This window comes from Drosophila serrata, unplaced genomic scaffold (genome assembly GCF_035046125.1).
Source record: "Drosophila serrata isolate PLE 108 unplaced genomic scaffold, ASM3504612v1 contig_217, whole genome shotgun sequence".
NCBI lineage: Eukaryota > Metazoa > Arthropoda > Insecta > Diptera > Drosophilidae > Drosophila > Drosophila serrata.
The window spans coordinates 3,144,845-3,167,549 of NW_028257115.1; the positions used below are offsets into that span (position 1 = coordinate 3,144,845).

The 22,705-nt window shown below is 38.4% G+C and overlaps 2 protein-coding genes and 1 long non-coding RNA gene across 4 annotated transcripts in view; 1 reads left to right on the forward strand and 2 right to left on the reverse strand.

Moving 5' to 3' along the window:
* The window catches only part of dsx-c73A (doublesex cognate 73A), a 33,401-nt gene extending 28,825 nt beyond the window's left edge, over nt 1–4,576 (reverse strand). The window contains exon 1 of the mRNA XM_020958244.2: nt 949–4,576. Coding sequence (XP_020813903.2) covers nt 949–2,427 — 1,479 coding nt within the window. The 5' untranslated portion in view covers nt 2,428–4,576. The remainder of the gene's footprint in view (nt 1–948) is intronic.
* LOC110188509 (elongation factor-like GTPase 1) overlaps nt 1–22,705 on the forward strand; it is a 93,791-nt gene that overhangs the window by 32,322 nt on the left and 38,764 nt on the right. The window lies entirely within an intron of this gene.
* On the reverse strand, nt 17,799–18,430 carry LOC147644220 (uncharacterized). Its single transcript, XR_015270946.1, has 2 exons — nt 18,209–18,430; nt 17,799–18,130 (listed from the first exon to the last, which is right to left on the reverse strand). It is a non-coding gene; the product is annotated as an uncharacterized LOC147644220 (long non-coding RNA).

Genomic DNA, 22,705 nt, shown 5'->3' on the forward strand with positions numbered 1-22,705 from the left:
AAGGTCTAAACCTCTTCGGTAGGGTTTATGAAAGTACTTCTCTCTTAAGTTATGTAAAGGTAATAGGTTAATGTGTTATGGATTAATGTATAAACATGTCTTTTTGAGTACCAAGAAGAGAGCTTCCGTTTCTTTAAAGTGTTGATTATTTATTCCTAAAGTTCGATATTTTTTTCTCCGTGTAGTTCTTAACTTTTTAGTGGCTCTTGCAGTGCCTTCAATGCCCTGGTGTTGTTACGGTTGTTGTTGTCGTTGTCGTTGTCATCGCTTGTTGCTTTGTTGTTATAGTTTGAGAGTCAAGTTGTTCCAATAATTCTGCATTTGACATTCAACGGGGTTTTACTTGGGTTCTTCTGGTTTTTTGTTAGCTTTGCCCGAAACGGTTTCCGTTTTTTTTTTGTTCAGAGATGTCTCTGTCCCGTGGTCTTGGCCCATTGTCTTGGGAAATATGTAACTGGCTTGACAGGCACTGTAGCGTATTCGCCTTTCCCCTTTCTAGAAATTCCCCTTTTCCCCTTTCAACTGCAATAGTTTTTGGTGGTCAGTCATTGCTAATTAAGTTTGAAAGAATGGACAATATTTTGACTGACTTCGAGAGGAAGTTCGAAGGGAGTTGGAGGCAGGGCTTAGAAGTATGTGGTTGAGATCCTAAAGTTTTTTTTAAGCTGCTTTAATAGGGTAAGCTTGGGGATATCCTGATTATGCCATGACAAGTACATCCTTTGATTTCTTGAAGGATCAATCTTTTAAGTTGATTTAAATCCATGTGCAAGAAAGGGTTATAGAGATTAAGAATAGGTTTACTTAAGAAGGATCCGTAGATGTTCAAGAAAAATCTAAGGAAAAATCTAAATCAAAATCTAAGACATTGTACTTTATATTTTCTATAATTTCCCTTTAAATACTTAAATTTAATTGGTAAGTAGAACATATATTTCAGTGTCTTACCTTATTATCCTTGTTGCCCGCTCCCAATTTCTGCTGATAGTACTCCTCGCGAGCGTGTGTATTGAGGCTGTCGATCAGGGCTGAGGCATTCACATGACCATCGTAGACCATGCTATCCTGCTGGCTGCTATATGTGGCTGCAGTGCCTCCTGTTGATCCTGCGGCAGCTGCGGCGGCTGAAGAGGATGCTGCAGCGGCTGCAGCTAAAGGAATATTGGCCTGAGGTGTCCTAGTGTACAACTGTTCGATGGGCAAAGCAGGAGCTGCCGAATTGGTGGTAATCGAAGGCAACGATGATGATGATGATGCAGCTGACGAGGCTGAAGATGGAGAGGATGCAGTGCCTCCACCAATCGAGGGGGTGACCTTTTGCAAGGGCTTCGCTTGTTGCTGCTTGAAACTGTTTGTGGTGGAGATCTTCTGCTTCAAGGCACCACCGGTGGATGAGGTGGTGGCACTGCTACTGGGTTTCGAGGCCGCCGCTGCATTGGCAGCTGCGGCACTGACACTGCTTGGACGCTGACCTCCTCGCTTGAGGGCAGCGGTGACCTTGTGGGCAAAGGGTCGCTTGGTGGCCCGATTTTTCAGTTTTCCCATGGTGGTTAGAGTCCTCTGTTGACTGCCCGAATTGGCAGTGGTTGTGGTGCTGCCATCAGCATCATCGGCTGCCGTTATGGCAGCAATATTGTTGTTCGATCTGGCGGCCACAAATTGATCATCAGGATCGGTGGATTCGGTGAGGGATTCATCACTGGTTGTGGAAGCCTGCGCCTGTTGCTCAGACAGTGTGGTGAGATTGGGTGAAGTGGTTTCCCGCTCCTCATCGGTGGCCTCTGAATCGGTTTCCGTTTCCTGCTGACTCACATCCGTGGTGGTGGGCATTTCCTTCATAATGGTGCTCATTGCCGCCTGTTCGTTCATTGTGTTTTGTAGTTCCAGGAGTGTGGTCTCATCCAGGACTAGAGTGGGATCTGTCTCGGCCTCAATGGTGGCTCCAGTCGGTGACACTGTGCTCTGTTCCCGATCCTGCTCTGTTTCCGCTTCCGTTTCCGCTTCTTGTTGCTGCTGTGTGGTGCTTGAAATACTGCTCCTGGAGGCAGTGGTAGCCTCCTGACGATTGAATTGCTGCTCCTCAATGTCCAGGGACTCCTTTAGCCTGGCCACTCGCTCCACTATCCTGGCCAGCATATCCTTTTGCTGCTCCGGCAGATTTTTTGTATCGAGTTCTAGCAAACGATCATATTTCCTTATATTCCTCTTCACGGTCTCAATGTCCGCTCGGGTCTTGGCCGAGGTCAAGCTGGGACTGGGATTTGGGTTGGAGGAGCGCGGGGTCTCCTGGAAATAGGTGCGTGCCCGGCGATTGCTATAACCCACCAGCTCGATCACGCCTGGATAATCCGACGAGGAGGCGGATACCGCCATAACCAATGCAATCAGGGCCAATTGGCAGCTCCAGGCTGCGCTAAACCGCACCATTGCAGTTTCAGTTTTCTTGGTTATTTCTTTTGAAATTGATTTTTCTTTTCTTTATTATATATTTCTTTTTTTTTTTTTTGTATTCTTTTGCACTCGCGATTCACGTTCGGTTTTTCTTGTATTTCTCGTATTTCACCCGCTCGTATTAGTGTCAACTAACAGTAACTCCAGTAACAATCTTTCGGCACAGACACACACGCGAGAGGAGTCCCAGAGTCAGGAATCAGTATCAATATCAGTCTCGGCCTCGGTCTCGGTCTCGGTCTCGATCTCGGTTAGGTGTCTGGGATCCACAAATAGAGAGAGATATATATATTATATATATAGCTACTACTGGTGGCCACGATCCGTTGACTTCTAACGTCGGATTACAAATGTTCCAGGCCGCTGACTGGCAGCGTCTTTTAAAAATTTCCAAGCGGAAAACGCAGCGCCGTCGCGGCACTTTTCTCCCAACTGGAGCTGATGTTGGAGTCGAGGCTTTCAGCTTTTTTTTTTTTGGTTTCTTTCACCGTCAAGTTCATGGCCGAGACCGGTTTGAAGCCAACATGTTGTTTGCAACCAAAGAGTGGTAAGCGGAGAATCCCAGAGAATCTCCAAAGACACACCAGAGAATCTTCGAAGAGAGCTTGTAGAGAGAGAGAGAGTAGAGCTGAGCGCTTTCTCTCGATGTTGCCAAGCTTTTGATAGCAAATGTTGCCAGGGCAACCGACAATTGACAAATGAAGAGTGCTAATTGCAACATGTTGCTGGGCGAAGCCATTAGGCCAGGCACACGCCTTCCTTTTGGCATTATCTGGCGGATACCCGTGTGGAATATCTGCGAGATATACGAGACCAGCTCCCCTCCCCTATTCAATTAGTCATTCCAGACACACGGCCAGAAGATACTACATACTACGGCCTGGTTCTAGCCGCTTTCGCTTCAATGTCAACTTGGCTCGTTTAGCCTGTCATCGATTTGGACTGGTACTCGTCGTCGTTGGAGCCGTTCTCTCTAGCACCTAACACCTCTTGGCCGAAACCAGCTGAAATATTCAACGTTTCTCTTCGGGCTCAATTTAGCTAAATGGCCTCGCATTAAACATAATTTGTCGCGGCCTTCTTAATTGCAGTTCGGGAAATACTCTACATCGAACACTCCACTCTCTCTTGCTATCTTACTGTGGGTCTTCATGATATCACTTCCCGAGACCTTTCTCCCTCTGGGTGATCTGTAGCCCCGTTCGTGCCCAGAACATCTAATGAACCCCAGGCGATGAGACTCATCCATTTCCATTTCAAAGTGTTCTCATATTTATACACTAAAAAAGGGTATTTCAACTAGCAAAGGTTTTAGTTTTTGAGGGTAAATTCTATATATTGGGTAGATTACATTTTTATATATTTTTAAAGAGAAGAAAGTGTTAATTTATTACACAACCTTTGTGTTTTGTGATTTTAGAAAGGGATACCTTTTTATTTAAAAATATTACGCATTTATTTCATGTATACATATACATTTTATTAGTGGAAATAACAGTTTAAATATTATTTGATCTTATCCTTTATAGATTAAAGACAACATCTTAATTCTTAAAATATTTCCAACCTTTATAAAATCCTCATAATATTTCCCGTCTTGCCATAGAGTATTAACTGTGTCATTAGACATTTTTCACCTGCTTCCTTTCATTTTTCTAGTCAACTATTTGGCTGGCAACAATTTCCCTACCGCATGGGAACTGCAATAAAACAATAAGAAATGAACTAATAAGAAATTGTTGCCAAGAAGAAAACCAAAGCTCAAGTTCAGCGAAGAGACTGCTGCTTCTGCTGTGGAGCTTCTCATTTTTCACGTAGCCGCGCAATAAAAGAAACCGAGCGTTAATTAAAAAAATAGCCATAGATCAATGCACCTGATAGATGCGGGAAATGTTTGTTCTACTGCTCGGTTGCAAGTCGCTTGTTGCAAGTTGCTAGTTTGCTGGTTTGCTGGCTTGCTGGTTGCCATCCGGCTGCTGTTGGCCTTACTGTGTGTTCGTTGCCAGGGGCAAATGTGTTGTAATTTGTGAGAAAGAGGCTGGTCTCCTTAGCCCTTTTTAGAGCCCCCTAATGGAGAGAGAGCCCAGAGCCATCTTAGAACCCAAAAGTAACAAAAAAAAAGGAGAAAAAGGAAAAGGCAGAGGTAATGGGGTAATGGTAGTTGACAAGGCTGCAGGCGCTTCCTTCATTAGCATGGAATGGGTGGAAAACTGGACAATATGGCTCCAACTCTGACACACATAAGGCGTTTATAATCATTATGGGATAAACGCCAGAGTTGTTAACTCCTCCTAGAAGATGTTTGCTGCTCCAGTCGGGTGTGTGTGGGTGCTGCTGGTTGCGTGGTTGCAGCTCGCAACTTGCAACTTTCTTCGGCTCTTATCTTTTGTGCATATGCAGCGGACAACAGCAGCAGCAGCAGCAACAGCAGCAGCATCAACGCAATGGCGGCGTCTGCATTCTTTGTAGGCTATAAAATATGCGACCGACGATCATCTGAGTAACATACAACAGCAACAGCAACAGCAGCAGCAACAGCAACAGCAACAGCAGCAGCAACAGCAGCAGCAACATCAACTGCTGTAGCACCTCAGCAACTCTTGAACTTTACTGAGCTATGAAAATGCTTTTGCCCTTTTTCTATGCTGTCTTCCTCTTATTTTACTGCAGGCTGCAACTGTTTAGCATGAGCCGCACTGAAAGAAATTTGCCATTAACTTATTCTAAACTTATATATTTAGCTTTATTTCAAGTAAGGTCTAATGCCTCATCTATTTGTATTTGTCAGATGATGCAGATTCAATGTCTTCTTGATGTTCTTCAGTCTGTCCATCAGTGTGTCCGTTAGTTTGTCCGTCAGTCTGTTCGTCATATTAGGTTAAGCATTGCAAGATATTTTGTTTATATAATATTGCATTACACTTTTAAATAGTATTTAGTTACTTAATAAATATCAAAGTCATTTAAATTATTAAACAAATAAATACAAGTCAAATTTTAAAAAAGTGCCACAAATTTCCTTCAGTGTAGCTTAAATGAGTGAAAGAGAGAGGAAGACGCAGCACGATGTGGCTGCTTCTGCTGCTGCTGCTGCTGCTCAAGTGCCAATAGCAATCTTCTTTTTCTTTCTTAGCCGCTTTTCCTCCTTGCCGTTGTTTTTGTTGTTGTTGTTGTTGTTGTTGTTTATTTCCCCCTGGCTTGATCTTTTGGTCTTTGGCGGTAATTTTTCTGTGCAACTTTTTCCTTTTGGCCAAGACTTTATTGGCTTTCGGTTGCCTTCGCTTCGGTTTTTCCTTCTCCTCTCTATTTTCGGTGCCATTTTAGCGCTGCTCCTTTTTTATCTGCCAAAGTTTTGTCTTCATTTTTATTTTAATAGCGATCTTGATACTGCTTTTTTTCGTACAATACTCCTCCACCTCGGTACGCGTCGTCCGTTCCTGGGTACTTTTGAGCTCTGCGGCTTGGGTTCGTCGCCGGTATCTTCTCTTTATCACATAATGATTTCAAATGGTGCGAAATTAATTTGAATTATTACTGTTATTAGCTGTTATTTGTGTAATGGCCAGTGCCTGATCGTCGACGAGTCGAAATAGTCACCGTGTTGCACAGATGGTACAGTTTGTTGCAGTTGCAGATACAGATGCTGCAAGTGGCTGCTGTGTATTATGCAAGACGTGGGTAACGAATGCTTTGCAGAAATACTTGCAAAATTCAGTGATAAGCCATGAGAGTGAACAATTTGAGGACTAGGAGCAGTAGGAGCATCTGTAGGAGATGCAGCAGCAACAGCAGCAGCAGCAGCAGGAACAGGAGCAACAGCAGCAGAAAAGAGCACCAGTAATACTCGTATTAGCAGCAATAATTGCTTTTGGTGGAAAATACTTAAAATTATCTATTGAAAAACCTCTTTCTAGAAGATATAGTTAGTATTTTTCAATAAGAAAATACTTACTTTATTTATAGTACACTAAACAGACAACAGTTATTTTGTTGTAATAAAAATCTAAATCTTTATTTTATTTCCTCTAAGTTACCAAAAATCCCCTGACAAGTAGTTAATGTAGACATTATAAATTAACCATTCAATGAACGATTTCATTGACATTTCTCCCTGTGGAGATGCTGTGGCAGCATCAATTACCAATTCTCGTTGGCCGCTTAAATGACAGCATCTTTTGTTGTTCAGCTGGCTAGCTGGCTCTAGCCACATTTAAATTTATTAAAACTGCACTGGACTAACTACTAACGGGTAGATGCTCTTGGAATGTGCAACATGTTGCTGGCTGAAGTTGCTGTTTAGTTTGTTGCAAGTTAGAGCTGCTTCGCTCGCCCGGTCGGTCACTGACCAAGGTGATCTCTGGCATACCAACTGATGGCGCCTCTATGTACCATTTTTGCAATTTGCCATTTTAGCATTTTGCATGCAATTTGATGCCATTTGTCATTTGCTTAATTGTGCCCAACAGTTGCGAGTCTGCACTTCCTGCCAGATCAAGTCAGTTCCCTCGCTCTCTCTGTGTTCAGGTGAGTTCTGTTCGGTTCTTTTCTGTTCAGGTGAGCTGAGTTCTTACTGTTTCTAATTGCAGTCCGGCACGCAGCGTTGCCTGCAATCTACCGACTCGAACCCATTTAGTTTCAATTAATCAAGTTGTCGCTGCACGCGTCTATTAGCTGTTTATGACAAGTGTGCAACAGGGAATCTGTCTATAGGAGAGGTTCTCGGGTTCCCCATGCAACCTCGGGGTGCTCATTAGTGGCGCCCCCGAAGTAGCCACATGTTGTTGTTGCTGCTCCTGATTCCTCTCAAAGCAAGGCTATATATTATTAAATATATATACTTGTGGCAAGTTGCCGCTATTGCCTCACGGCTGATTTTAGTCAGTCACTCAGTGAGTTCTTGAAGGCCCTCCTTATACCTCAATATTCATACAAGAATCGGGTGTATTCCGTTTCTTAAGAACAAAAATATATAAATATTAAATAATAGTCCTTGTAAATAATATAATTATATGATGTTTATGCTTATCTTTTCTAACACAAATTTTAAATTAATGCAACTAGAAACACGAAAAATGAAGATACATCCCATTAGGCATCCATTAATTATGAGACTCTAGTTGCATGCCTGGTTACATTTGGAATTCCAGTTGTGTTTTTTTCGACTTTTAAAATATGGGTGAATTCATAAGCGGGTATCCAAGTAGTCGGAATTGTAGTCCAAGCTATTTTTTTTCTTTTAGTTTTTTTGTTTTCGGTTACTCGCCATTTCGTAATGGGCAAGTTCTTTAATGTTCCACTTTGAGTTTATATCCAGGTACCGTTGCATATGTGAGGGAAATGGTTGAAGGCTTTATTTTTTCTTGTGTTTTCTGGTTAAAAAGATTGCACCAGCTGTCACAGGTTCGTTGACTCTTAGGCGTAGTGTTTGGTGTTGAAACCATCATGTCCAACGACCGGTGGCCCATTGCATAATCCTCAGCATAAGAGAGCTGTCCAGAGATCCAGATCTCCATCCTAGATCCAGATTCAGCTTCGAGACTGGCAGACTTTTCCGCGGTAATTACCATTGTCTGCTAAATTGATTTCGAAATGCTTAAGACGGCAATTTTCGGTGGCTTTCCAGGATGTGAAGATGTTTAGAGCAGTTGGTGGCGTTGGTTGGCCAACAATTGTGGGTCAAAACACCAGATGCAAGCCAAGATGATGCTGTGCAGCTGAGAAAGAGCCATTTAATGGCTCAAATGATCATCGCCTGGGCTTGGCTTAAACTGTTCTAACTGTTTTTGTGTGAGCTAACCTGAGCTTATCTGATGTGCAGAGCTTAACTTCAATGCATCAAAATGAAGTAATCTTGGAAGCTATATTTTCTTTTAAGATAATACTGGGAGAGTCTGAAATCTGAATGGATTTCTTAACGCTTAGATTGGCAGAAGGGGTATGGTTTTCTTTCATCTTATTGAGAGTCTTTTATGTTTGCTAATAAACATATTTAAATATATTTAGTATATGACTTTTTTCTTGCTAATCAATTTAGTATCTTTCAATTAAGATTATTAATTATCTCATTTGATTAATCCCGGTACAAAATCTATAATCAATTAAGATCTATTGATGGCAATAAATTTAGCTAATGCCCTCAATCTTCTGGCATACTTGGGATTGTATCTTACAAATGGCAGCGATTACAAACAAATTCTAAATGCCACTGACTCTGAGTTTTCCCCTCCTGCAGCAGCAGTTTGCTTTAGCTGCTTTTCCGGCAACTGGTTCGGCCTCCTCATTTTTATTTCACTTATTTCCCGATTATGATGCTCTGGGATACGTTTCAGTTTAGTTTGGTTTGGTTCGCTTCGGTTTCCTCGATGTGAAAGCGGCGGCACTGGCCAAACTAGAATTTATCTCTGCATTTCTAGATCTACTATGTATATATCTTATATATGTATATATATATATTCGCATATGCACACGCATTAGATAAGCCACCTGCAGAAACCAGTTGCTGCTATCGGAGAACCTTATATCGCCAGAAAGATAAAACTGACACCCCCCACGAACTAATTGCAACTCATTTCCATTAATCGCGTTGCATCGTCCCCTTTTGAATGCATTACGGCAGCTGAAAACAAATTAAAATCGTGGCAAATGCCTGTGAGTTTTCCTTAAATTCGTCCCACCCCTCCACTCTGCACTTTTCGCATTAAGTTTTCTAATTTACTGTCGGTAGAGGTAGCAATTTTCATGCGTTTTTCTTGGGCTTTTCAATAGAGATGGGAATGTTGTGAGTACTCCAAGGGGGTAAAGATACGTTTAAAATAAAGGTTTGAATTACTGAAAATATATTTAAATTATATTATAAAGGTATAGTTTAGGAATAGCGAAAATTAAACATTTCAGTAAGTAATAAAGATCGTGTGGTAATTTTCACTTTTCATACCTTTGTAGGGTATTATAATTATGGTTAAAGTTTGCAAACGAAGTGAAATAGTCATTTCCGACCCTATAAACCATATATATTCTTGATCAGCATTATCAGCCGCTTCGATCTACCCATGTCTGTCAGGAAAAAAAATTTTAATTTTTTTTTTCCAAATTTTATGATGCTTTTTACACCATTCAAATTTTAAAAAATTTATAAAAATTTAAGTTGCTTTAGAACTTAAATTGAGTATGTAGATTTATGAACCTAATAAAAACTAGCACAGAACAGCTTTCCGAATTGAAATTAATGAATTATTGGCCAAGTTATGATCGATTTAGGATTCGATAGATTAACCTAAATGCCATACATACTTCAGTTTACTTTACAGGGTATAATAATTTTAGTCGGAAGCTTCAAAAGTAGTGAAGCAGTCATTTCCGACCCTATATGTCATATATATTATTGATCAGCATCAACAGCCGAATCGATCTAGCCATGTTTTGCAGACAAAAATTTTACTTCTTTTTTTTTGAAATTTTATGATGCTTTTTTACATCATTCAAATTTTAAAAAATTGATAAAAATTTAAATTGTTTTAAAACTTAAATTGAGTATAAATCTTTTTTTGTAAATGGCAGAATAAAATCCCAAATAATTATTTTAAATTATATTCCTACATTATAAATTATAATTAAATTATTTTAATCTCTCCTAGCTTTACTTTTCCAATTCAAAATCGTACCTTAAAATCGTATCCAACTTTAAGTATGTCACCTCTAGTGGCAATTTGTGTGATTCTGGGATTGGGGAGGAATACTCGCGTGTTTGGCTTTTATTTTATTTCTCTTATTGCCTCAGTCAAGGTTTCCTTTGCCACTTGTTGCAATTAAATCTATGTCGTGTGCATGTATGTGTGTGTGTGTTTGTGCAACAATTGCACTTGGCAATTGCAACTGTGCCGCATAATTGTGCCAAATGAATTTGTAATTATGTATTTGGTTTGGCTCTTGGACATGCCATGCGATCTTAGCCGGTTTTCCAGCAGCAAACATTTGAGTTCAGTTTTTCTTTTGATTTTATTTAAGTTTGTTTTTTTTTCGGTCATGTGAGTGACATCACAGTAGCAGCCACACACAACACAACACAACACAAAGTAAAGTCATTGTCAACAATGTCAGGCAAGACCCACAAGACCGGGCCCAGACCAGTGGCAATAGTGGTGGTTAGTTGGTTGGAAGACCAAACCGGCAAACAGTCTGTGTTCGGGCCATCATGACACCACATAAAAAGAAGGCTGACAAAATTTAATTAAAGCGCATGACGAAAAATTCTTTGAAAAATTGTTTAAAAGACATCCGAGACGCTGAGGAAGTTTATAAAAAGGGAGCGAATATAATACCCTTACTGGAATGGGATTGATATGGGAAAACTGATTAAGTATTAAGTATAGTTAATGTATTAGAAATAACAATGAAGCATATAGTTTAAAAGATCTCGTGGAAAAGACAAACCTATGAAATATAAATAACACTTTAATACAAATTGTATTATTATTGTAATAGCCTGCAATTTTATTCTTTTAAACAAAGCTCACAATCAATTGTTTAGTATAGTTTATCTACTATAAGATTCTTTTTCAACTGATAAAAAAAAACTTTCATCAATTTGTCCTTCTGATAACTCCTTAAAAAATATTTAAAGGACTTCAAATATAAATTTAGATCAACTCAAATGAATCACAAATATCTCTTCTACCAGTTCCTTAAAGTAAACATTTGAAGGGTATTTTGATGGTTAGTGAAATATATGTTTAAAAATCTTTACAGACACCTTTAGTTACACATTCCCTACTTTTTGCCTGCACTTCTTGTGTAGTTCACTCACTTTTTTTTTCTAACTTTTTTTCCAGTCTAAAGTGTCAAAGTCTAGAGCAGTGTAAAGTGGGAAGTGTTCGAGGCAGGGATGACATGTGGCACCACCATACCATACTGGGGGGATTTGGCAAAGTTTTCTTGAACTTCACTTCACACGAAGCCAATTAAATGGCAACACGTTACGGAACATGGTCGAGAAGGCATCATCCCCGTCATTATCATCATCGTCATCGTTGTCATCATGATCCATGGGGCTTATTCCCCAGCGATGTGGATGATGGGGTGACGGGAGCCATAGACTTTATACTCGAAAATGGGTCAATGATGGCTTAAATGGTGACTGGATGGATGGATATAAGGTTGAAAGCCACGAGGTGTGGGCCTGACATTTGATCGCATCTGCCGATCCACTCGGCTGATTGACTGATGAATCTCTGCGGCTTTTCTGCGGCTTGATTTATGACGATCGATGGCAAGTTTCATTCAACTTTCTTCCGTTGCCACCTTTGCTTTTGGCTTTGGCATTGGCATTTTCCTTTTTTTTATTTTTTTTTTTGAATTTGCATTGCAGTTTTCCTTGACTCGCTTTTTGCGGCGGCGGCTGCCGGCTGCTGATGATGATACTATTACTATTTCTAGTGATATTGTTATTGAGATGTTTGTCATGGCCCCTTTGGTGTTGGATACTTCTCCGCCGTCCTGGCTACAATTTGTTTAATGTGCCAATTTGGTTGCCAGCCTCTCAGTCTCGCAATGCATCTTTCTATCTATCTTTCCAACGAACTGTGTATCTATCTATCTTTTTTCAATCAGTTACAGATGCTTTGTAGCTGGAAAAGTGAGCAAATAGTTTGAATATCTAGTATAATTCAAGATTGAGAGAAAGACTTCGTTTTAGTAATAAGAAAATAAATAAATTATGAGAGAATAAAGAGGGTTCTACTAGAATTTAAATAAGAAATATACCAGAACCAAAATATTCATTAAAATATTACTTTAAGCTTGCAAATTCAGCTAAGTTTAACCATTGATCATTTTATCATTTTAAATATAGTATATAAATATCTGCTCATAAATTGATTGTATTTTTCTGCTTTTTACTTATTTCACTGCCATTTTCCAGGGCAAACTTTCTTTCATCATTTCCACCCCCATATCTTGTGGCAGCATCCCAAGTATCAATGACAAGACAAACTCGGGAAACTCGGGAAAGATACCCCGCTTAGGAGGCCCTATAATTTCCACACTCTCTGCCGCCCCCTTAAAAAAAAATAAAGAAGAAAAAATCTCGCTAGTTGCTCGCTCACTTGTCCCATTTATTTATTTTGTATTTTTCTGCCGTTTAAATTTAATTCACGATTCGCTTTGCCATCGAACGATGGCGACAAAGGAACAGAGAAAATTCCCTCGACGATGGATTGCAATTTTCTATCTCTATCTCTGGCTGGGGGTTTTCTTTTTTCTTCTAACAAGCCGGCGGAGGAGGGGCGGCACTCTTTTCCTTAGCTTACTTTCCGATTTAGCCAGCCAGTTGCACCAAAGTTGGAAAATCTTTTCGCTCGCGTACTTAACCGCAATAATTTTTGCTCATTTGAGTGTCGTGGAAATGAGTTAAAGTCGCGATACCTCTGTGCCATTGCCACTTGGCATCGTCGCATCTTCTTGTGCACAGGGAAAATACAGGGATAAATTTAAATACTAGGAAAATTAGTTTATAAAAATATAGAATATCTTTTTATTGTATAAAAAATAAAGGTGGAAATAGCTCTGCTTATAACTGAAACAAGTCAATAAAGGTAATATATCTTAAATATATTTAACACTTTTAATACTTACTTTTTTAATCATTTTTTCTTATATGCAAGGAAACCTTTTTATTAGTTTCCCCCTTAAAATTTTTGATTGTTTCAAGTGCTTAATCTTTTTGTTTCTGTGTTTACTGCCTAATGTAATGTGAGCATTAGTTATTTCCATTTTTTTTTTCGTTTCTTGTACCGCCGCCGCCGCTTAATTCATTAATTTCCCACAGACTGAAGTTGGTAGCTGTTGCTTTAGCTGTATCTTTAGCCTTAGCCTTAGTCTTAGCCTTAGTCTTGGGCTGCATCTGTGCTGCAGCTACAAAGTCAATTACAATTACAAACGTGAAACCGTTGAAAGTTATCACCTTCGCGCGGGAGTCTGTGGGACCGAAATACTCCTCGTAAACCGCAATAAACTCTGGCAAATTGTCGCTGCTCTCTCTAATCATTGTCAGGCCGTAATGAAGTTGTTCTCGGATCTTGGCTCTGTGCTCTCTTTTTTTATTTTAAGGTTTTTTTTACTGTCTAACCGTAGTGCCCAAAGGCTGTTATTTTCGGGGTCCATAAGTGCTTGTGTAATATTTTTATGGTCGTAAATCCCCTTTTTGAGTACTCATTTTAGTAGTAATTTCCGGGTGGCTAAGATGACCTCGCTTTTTGCAGAGCTTAGTTGAGATTACAGTTCTTAAGGGCAGAATCATGTTATGGGGGTATTAAAAATACTTAAGATTATCTATGGAAGTACTAGTAAAGTTTACTTTTGGTAGCAATAATAAAACAGCCTGGAGTTTAAAGTTTAACCACTTAGTTTGCGGATAGATTATCTTGAGGTTAAAAGTTGAATATCGATCTCTTATGTTGCACTGACCAGTGATCATTATGTATATAGGTATCGAAAAAGGTGTCAAACGTTATGACCTACTGAGAAGGTGAAGCATCGCAGCCAACAAACTGGCTAACAAACTGGACAAAACTCGGCCTTTTGTCTGGCCATAAGTCTTTTGTATGGCGTCGACGCATTTGCATTTCTTTCATTGGGTTCTCTTCTTTTTTTTCGTAACTGTCTAGAGCAGCGAGAACTTATGAGTTGAAGATAGTTTTTGTATCTATACACTGAGGGGAAAAATAAATAGAAATTTAAGAGCATAAATCTTGGTTTTAGTTGGATTTTATTTTATGATTTCCACACGGATAGATTCATAGTTAAAAGCCACATTTAGACTCTTGGGTTGTAGATATTTTTGTTTTTAAAGTACAAAAACTATAATTTCTTACATACCATATAGTTTTATGAGTAGAAAATGATATTTGATCATATTAAAAACAAATTAAAAGTATTTTTCAAAGCTCTTTTTTAATAATTCTATAATTATTCTAAGGTTTCTTAGTTTCTTATAGTCTAAACCCAATTTTTTTGTACTAAATCCTAAAATTCAACTATTATTCCCCTGTGTACCTTCTGCCAGGCTCTTTCCAAGTGCTTTTCTGACCTCGACTTGAACTGGTTTATATGCAAATTAATTAATACAATTCCCAATCTCCAATGCCATATTTCAGCATTCGTTTTGGTGCGTTGCATTCTCAGACCGAACAATGGCCAAAATGGCTTTATAAAGAAGTTTCTACCAACTAACCGAAGTTATTTTTTCTTCTCTCTACCAATGAAAGTGTTTTTCCTGACCTCATTTTTAGGAAAAGAGAGAAAAAAATAAAAGCAATCTTTGGAGAAGAGTCTGAAAGGAGGAGAAAAAAATAACGAAATTGGCTTGTAAAAATGTTTCGCATGTTTATCATATTTCATGATTTTACTTTTTCCTCTCCTATGTTTCTGTCCCTGTTGGTTTTCTATTTTCCAAGTTGGGCGCATATTTTCCGTGGTTTTCCATAGCTCGTTGATGGCGTCCCACGCTCTTAATTACCCCTACCTCAGCCTCTCCTCTAACCACTAACCTCTGTAGACAGTTTGCGTAGTTCAAGCTCAACTTCAATTGCCAGCTGAAGCTGTATCTTGTCCCTTTTTCCTCAATTTTTTTCCCCCATTTCTTGTGGCTGTTTTGGTTTTTCCTCCTCCTTCCAGCTGGCGGTTGCCAATTTTAATTTGTAAATGTGCCAAAGGAAAATGTCCAAATGTTTTGATTTAATTTCCTTAAACTTCTCTGCTGAAATCGAGACAAGGATGATGATGGTAACATCATCGGGGCTTTATTCTTGTATCTTGGCATGAATTTCTTTTATGGTGAAAGGTTTGTCTTGGAATTACCATAATCACAGATTGTTTTCTCACATTCATCTGGGAATTATTGAGTGAAGATTAATAGGGTATTGGGGATTATTTTAAGAAAGAGTTAATTTGGTTTTCATAAAGGGCATTTCCGGTTTTGAGAAAAGCTATAGTCAAATGATTAGTTGGAACTCTTAACAAATTCCTAATGTAATGTAATATTAAAGTTATGCCTACTTTACCAAAAACTTTAATAAAATTGTTACATTAAATTTAATATTTATAGTTTCAACTTTTCATTAAATGTCTTTTAAATAGTACTTGTATTTAAAGGTAATTTCTTTGGGCCTTTTTATTCTCATGAAAAACCCTGATTACTTTTAATCAATCTCCATCTTAAACTCTTACTTCATCCACTTAATTCCACTAAAATCCAACCTTTATCGCTGTCAATTTCTTTACGAATTTTCCGCCACCTCAACTTCAGTTCAAGCACCCATTTCAAATCACATTTTAAAGTTAATTTTCCGATCCTATCTTGGTTAATTCCATGGTGCGAAATGGAAACAGATCTGACATCCGCCATCAGCTTTAACTGCCAACTCCCATGACATTCCATCACTACATACCATATGTACTCCAGACCACACAGAAGACCAAGACAAAGGATTGACTGTCGTCAACCTCGTGGTTACCATGGAGTCTTAATGATTTTTATGAGTTCATTAAAAATGTATTTTGAAAATTGTTATATTTATGAGGGAAGCAACCGAAGGGTGGGGAAAGAAGTGCAATTGTTATTGTGCATTTGCATTAAATTATTGAAACATTTTTTTTGCGCCGGCTTTGTGTTGTATTTTTTACCTGCTCAGTGTTGGAAGTGGCTTCATTAAGTGCAATGGCAAGGTAGCTGCCTACCAAATGCCACCCAATGGGAAGAGTTACACTAAGGAAAATATATCTGAAATATTTTAAAAAAATATAAGAAATTAGGGAAGAAAATGTATCCTAAAATTATGATGTTTCTAAGCCAGGTGTTTATTCTTTTCTTACATTTTTAAAATATTTTTAAAATAAATTATAGGTTCTTATATTATAATTCCTAGTGTATATAGTAGTTCCTCACATGTCTGTCACTCACCCGATGGTGTGACATACCTCAACAACAACAACAAAGGGACAGCGGACCCCCAGAGACGCCACAACACCCGCAACTGGGAAGCGTGTGGCAACTTTGGCAGCCGTTAAAACTGCTGATGATGTCTGCGGCTTTTGTTGCCATATCCACTTGCAAAAAGGAGATGGACCTCCCCCCAGAGAGAGTGCGGTGGGGATTGAGGATTGGCCCCGGCTGCCAACGCGTATTCATCATCATTTCTGTCATCCAGCCATGGGATGCAATGCTGATGGTGTAGAAACAGAGTTGTGGAGATGAAAAAGAAAAAAGAAATACACAACCTTTCCTCACATGATGCGCTTGAATTTTCTCTTGCACCTAAATTATATTTTTCCTTCTGCCTTTGGTTTTCTTTCTTTTTTTTCCATCCTCAACTTCAGTTGCCGCCGCTGTCAATGGGTTTTTTTTTTCATTAATTTGCTTTTCCTCAAGTGATTTTTTTACTACCAATTTTTTCTTACCAATTTTTTCCTAGGAAAACTACGTTTTTGCCTGTTGAAAAGGAAAGTGAAAAGCACAAAAGTGTCTTAGAAAGAATAGTGTTTTTTGACCGATTTTTCTTTTAACTTGAACCTTAAAAAATCCCCAAAAACCCTAAGATAAGAATTAGCTATTTTATTTAAAAGTTGATTTCCTTTTAATTTCTCTATTTATTTCTATATTTTCTTTTGGTATTCTTTCATTTAAATATCAAATTATTGAGCCCTTTTTATCTAAAATGGAAAGTTTTATTTTAATTATAAAGCAGCTTATGGGTTTTATTTTCTAGAGGTATTTTTGCATTTTTTCGCAAACACTCATTTTGTTTATTTAATTAGACAAAGAGGACTCAATGGGTGAAGAGATTTTTTTTGGGGTTTGTGTCATTAATTACTCAGCAGGCCACTTGGACACGATCTCTTTGGGTAGCCAAGTAGTCAAGTTGGCCAAGATGGGGGGAGGGCTCCTCCACTGCATCTCTGCGGGATTCTTGGACAACGGATTTGGTTGAGGGGGACTTTCTTTCCGAAATTGCCAATTGAGCGGAATCAAGGCAAATACTTCAAGTCTCTCCGCATCTCATTTGAATGCTTGAATCTCCGTTTTTTGTGGCTTTCCCATGGATCGTTTGTCTTTTTTGGCCAATGTTGTTTTTCGTTTGCGTTTTGGGAAAGGGTACCGGTGGGGGTGGTGGTGGGGCGTTTGGGGCAGAAAAACAATCAACGCGACTTGGAAATGTATTCGCATGACCAAAAGAAATAGTTGAAAAGTAAATAGGAGTTGTACTGGGGGAGAAGGAGATAAGAAGTCGACATAGGGATACCCTGGGATAGGTTTAAGTTGGAATCGTATTGATAAATTCTGTTGACATATGAAATTGTCTATGTTTATTTAATATTTTAATAATCAAGTTATCAGATACCTTTTTAAGATGTTAATAAAGTATGGATAACTTAGAGTTGATTGGGATTTTCTTTAACATTTCTTATTTCTTAAAATAAACTTGATATGTCAGTCTGATTTGTCCTTTTATTATAAGACCCTTAAATAACCTTATTAGCCATTCCAGGGTATTCCCATCTCAAGTTTATTTGACTTTTGTTGTGCTCACTTTTTTGTTGACCAAGTAAATACTTAAATATAGCACACACTTAAATCGCTGTTGATATTGTGTAGCGAAAGTGAAATTTAGTTTGTACCCCTTTTTACCTGGAAGTGCCAAAAAAACAAAACCAAATAAATGAACAAAAAAACGAACTAAAAGACTTAAATGCGAGATTCGCTTACGGAAGTTCCAAATTTGAAGAGATTTCTTTGGCAGCCTTTTTTGCGATAATTTTGTGTGTTGTGTGGAGAGCAACAACGTGTTTGGTTAGTCTAATGAAAGTTAATTACAACATCAAAGCGTTGTCGCTGCCTCCGATCTTGGCTGATCTTAGGGGTCTCCTCTGGATCCACCTCCAGGCTGCCAGCCTCCCAGTCTTCGCACAAATTTCGATTAGGCGCGGCCTAAAAGGCAGGCAAAAAAAAAACAAAAAATGGTAGAAAAAATTGTGCGATGCCAAACTCTAAGTAGAGAAAGTACATGTAAAAGTATCTGAAAGATGCGAATCTCCTACTGGCTCTGACTCTGTGGGTCTATGGGGTCACACAGGCAGAAGAAAAACTGAAAAAAATCTCTGCCGACTTTTACCAGTCGCTTTTTTATTTTTGGGGGGGAAGAATGGCCCCGGTCCCGCCCACACAGAGATCATGTGCTTGGCTGTAAATATTACAACATGACTGAGGAGCTGCTCGTCATTTGCATACTTAACACCTTTTCGTAAAATGTTCATCGTTGTTGAACATCCAAGCACTTGAGTCATCTCTCTGGCTCTCTTGGATGTTTGGCTTTTGTGTAATTAGAAAATCATCAAGTTGCATTGCACAGAGTCGTGTGTTACTTTCAATTTCAATGCAAGTGCCTCTGCCCATTGTGATGCATGATTTTGTATCTTGCATCTTGTATCTTTGTATCTTTCGGCTTTCGTTTTGCAGCCGCACCTCTGCGTAGCACTGTGGTTTTTGTACGACTGCAAGTTCATTTAAGGATTTCTCACTTTTAAGTTAATTTTTAAATTACATTTTGGGTCAAAAGAGAAAGGTTTTGTATTAAATTAGTAGTAGCGAAAATTAGGAAGAGCTTAAATATATTTTTAAGCAATAAAACAAGCACTTAAAGTGGTGTAATAAATATTTTATATTAGAAATTTGACTTAAAGTTATTTTAAAGCAGCATAGTATTTATTTTTTGATTATGAGAGCCTCTTAAAAACATCAAGTTCGATTTTAAAGCAACCAATCCATGATAATTGCCCCACTGTGCAGCGATGACTTCGCATTGCACTTTGGCTATTACAATTATTGTTATTGTTACTGTTATTGCTTTATTGTTGCAGTTTATGGCATTGTCTGGATTCGCCATTAAAAAAGAGTGTTTTGCCTCAATCGGTTGGCTTTTTAGCTCTTTATTTTTTTTTTGCATATCACAAGTTTTCCTTTGGCCAGCAGCTTCCAAAAAATAAATCGATAAACTTTCACCCTGCAAATAGAGGCACCTCATATGGCTGCCTGATCGCTGCTCCCATTAAAATGCCATTAAGATCTGGGAAAATTTGTCTTGCCAAAAATCCATATCCATCGGATGATATCAATAAGCAATTGTTGCACTAATTGCACTGATTAATGTCTCATTTCTGAGGCAATAAAATACAAAATAAAACTAAAATTCATGTGTAAACTATACCCACGAATTTCACTTTCTAAGCCAGCAAACAGGTGAAATCTTTAGAGCTTCCTGTGTTGGCCCAGGCAGAGAAACGGTGAAAATAGCCGGAAAAAGAAGTACCCGCTGAGGGTTAAAGATATATATTAAGAATAATTATATTTGAGTGAACCCCAAGAGGCAGCTTCTTCTGTTTTCCCCATTTCTCCCAGGCTAAAATTGATAAGATAGACCCCTGCCATTCAGCGCTTAATGTTGCTCAATTAAATTCATTGGGCTGCATAAGCACCTTCCACCAAACAACGCATAATTATGCAGATGTTGGCCATTTAAAGGCGGCCTCCAGAGCCCGGCCCCCCTTTTTCCACTTGGGGGAGATTGCATGTCAAATCGGGTCTCACAAATCGCGTCTAATTAGTGACCCGCAAATGAAGAAATTTTTCGGACACGAAACTAATTTTCCCTGTGCACTGTGAGAAGGTAGAATGAGCTTAAGAATTTTATAAAATAAATAAGAAATTTTACAATACAAATAAAGAACAGAGAAATGCATAAAATGATTTTCTTTTACATTTATGTAATAGTTTATTTTGCATTTACGGAACTATTAAAATATTTTACTTAGAAATATAAAAATTCCCATGCAGTTATATTATGTTTATATCCATTATATTTAAACCTATACATATGTTTTATAGCATTATAAAATGTTTTACAAGAAAGTATGAAGGCTTAATTGTATATTTATAATATGTTCAAGGTATGAATATTTCTTCAAGTTTCCTTAAAATTTATAGTTAAAAATGTGTTCTACAAAACCTTTCAATCCATCTCCAAAATGACTTAAAATCCCACTTAATATATTTTAAAATAATCCCTTCTTCCCCATTTCCCTCAGTGCATAAATATGACTTTTTTGCTTCAAGACATGCAACTTTGTTTTTTTCGGGTTGTCTTGGTTATTTTGTGGACAGTTCTTGACGTTGCTTTTGTTTTGCGGCTAATTTGTTGTTTTTAACTTTAATGATGTGAAAGAAAGTTACAAACAGTGAAAGATAAAAAAGAAGCTTCTCCTTTGGCATTTTTCTAATGATGCATATAAATCTGGCATCCAATAACTCGAGCTTGAAACTTAAAGCCCTGCAACCAATATCTCCCTAAGTTGCTTTTGGCATGCAAATTTCAGCCATCGGCTGTCCGGTCAATAATCAAAGCCAATCAATCAATATATATATATGCTTTGGCCAGAGCTTAGCTTGGATCTGGTCAGTCAGAGGCTTTGGGATTGGAGGCTGTGACTAGGGGGGAGTCAAGTCATCGAAGACGACGATGATGATGGCTCATAAATATTGAAAATGCAGACACCTTAGCAGCTCAGCTCAGCTGCTGAAAGATGAGTGGAAATAATTAGTTATCGACGGCATCGGTGTGTGCAACAGTAGCCAAAGTCAAGTCATATTGCCCCGCTGCGTTTCGATGGGCGATGAAAATTGACTTTCGCCAAAATAATAATCAATCTTGGAATGTCTTGGCTATATAAATAAAAGAAGTGTTTATAGGAGCCTGCAGATTCACTGCGATTTTAACCTGATCTTTGATGGATTGAAGGAAAGTGGTTTGAAGTTTGCCTGAAGGCCAAGGAGTTGTTGTTATTAGCATATTTAGTATTTAAGAAAGGCTTAAGAGTCTATCATATTGATTAGGCATTGAATGGAGTAAGATATTATTTTTATTGGTCTTTAAAGTGTTTAGCACTTCTTAACACTGTTTAAGCAATTGATGATTTTTATATGATTTTAGGGAATACAAAATGGGAGTTTAATCCTTTGGTTTTTGGGAAATAACTTATTTTGAAAAGCTACAAGTTTTTAAGAAAGTTATTGAGTGTGACAAGGTACACTTGATTTATATTAATATAAGTTTTATCTACTTTATTCCTAAGATTACTACTCTTTTATATAAACCTATCCAACATTCCTTTATCCAATTGTAAGTTGCGACTTTTACTGGGCCAAAATAGTACCAAGAAAACAGAGCATCTTCTGGGGACAAGAATCCCATGTTGATGTGAAAATTGTCTACCTCGAGAGATCGGGATTGAGGACAACAAACGCGGAGGCATGGAATGGGGCGACAATGAATTATTTTCTCGACTCTGGGCTAACTGTTGGCAATTTCGGTGTCTGCGGTGTCGGTTTCTGTTCTGTGTTGTGGGCCAAAAGTGAGTGAATTTCATAGCCCGACTAATGAAAAATGTACCAAGCTCCTTAAACTCTAATTAATGTTTTTTCTTCTAAAGTGTCTTCTGTGTATGTGGCCGTGTTCATTCTTCGCTGGGTCGTCTTGTTAAGGGGCTAATGCTATAAACTGTCTTCTGGCTGTGCCCATTCTGTCTGTTTTCATGTGGATGCCACAAAGCTGATGCTGCGGCTTTTTGGCTGCCTGCCTGAAGGATTTTACCAAGATCTTTGGCTAATTAGTTGGCACACTAAATGATTTTGAGGATCTCTTATGCCCAATATAAGTCCGCTTTATGCATTCTAAGCTAAGCTGCCCTCCTCGAGCTCTTCGTGTTTTACCCAGCAGTTATTCTTCCGGTGAATGCCGTAAAAAAGTACTCATCTTTTTTATGTTTCACTTCTTGGCTTTTCGCACTGTATAACTTTACACCTCTTGTTTTTCTTTCGGTTGGAAATTTAATGCTTTTTATACGCATAATTCTTGATAATTTTTTGTTGTTCTGCTTAGGCTTCTTTCTTTTTATGCATTTTCTGTAATTGAATTTGTGGGCCCCAGCTTCTTGAGGTATTTATTTAATTATACAACCGGCGGGTCGTCGTCGTCGTCGGCAGCTGCTTTCTAATCAACATTGGTCCAATGATTTGCATTTTCAGCTGCTTAAGCTTCTACGGTTACTTTTGCTTTAGTTTTTTTTAATTGTTTTTGCTTGGCCAGAAGAGAAGAGTTTAGACGTCTTCGGCTTGGACATAGCCCCGGCTTCGGTTGAATAATTTTGATGG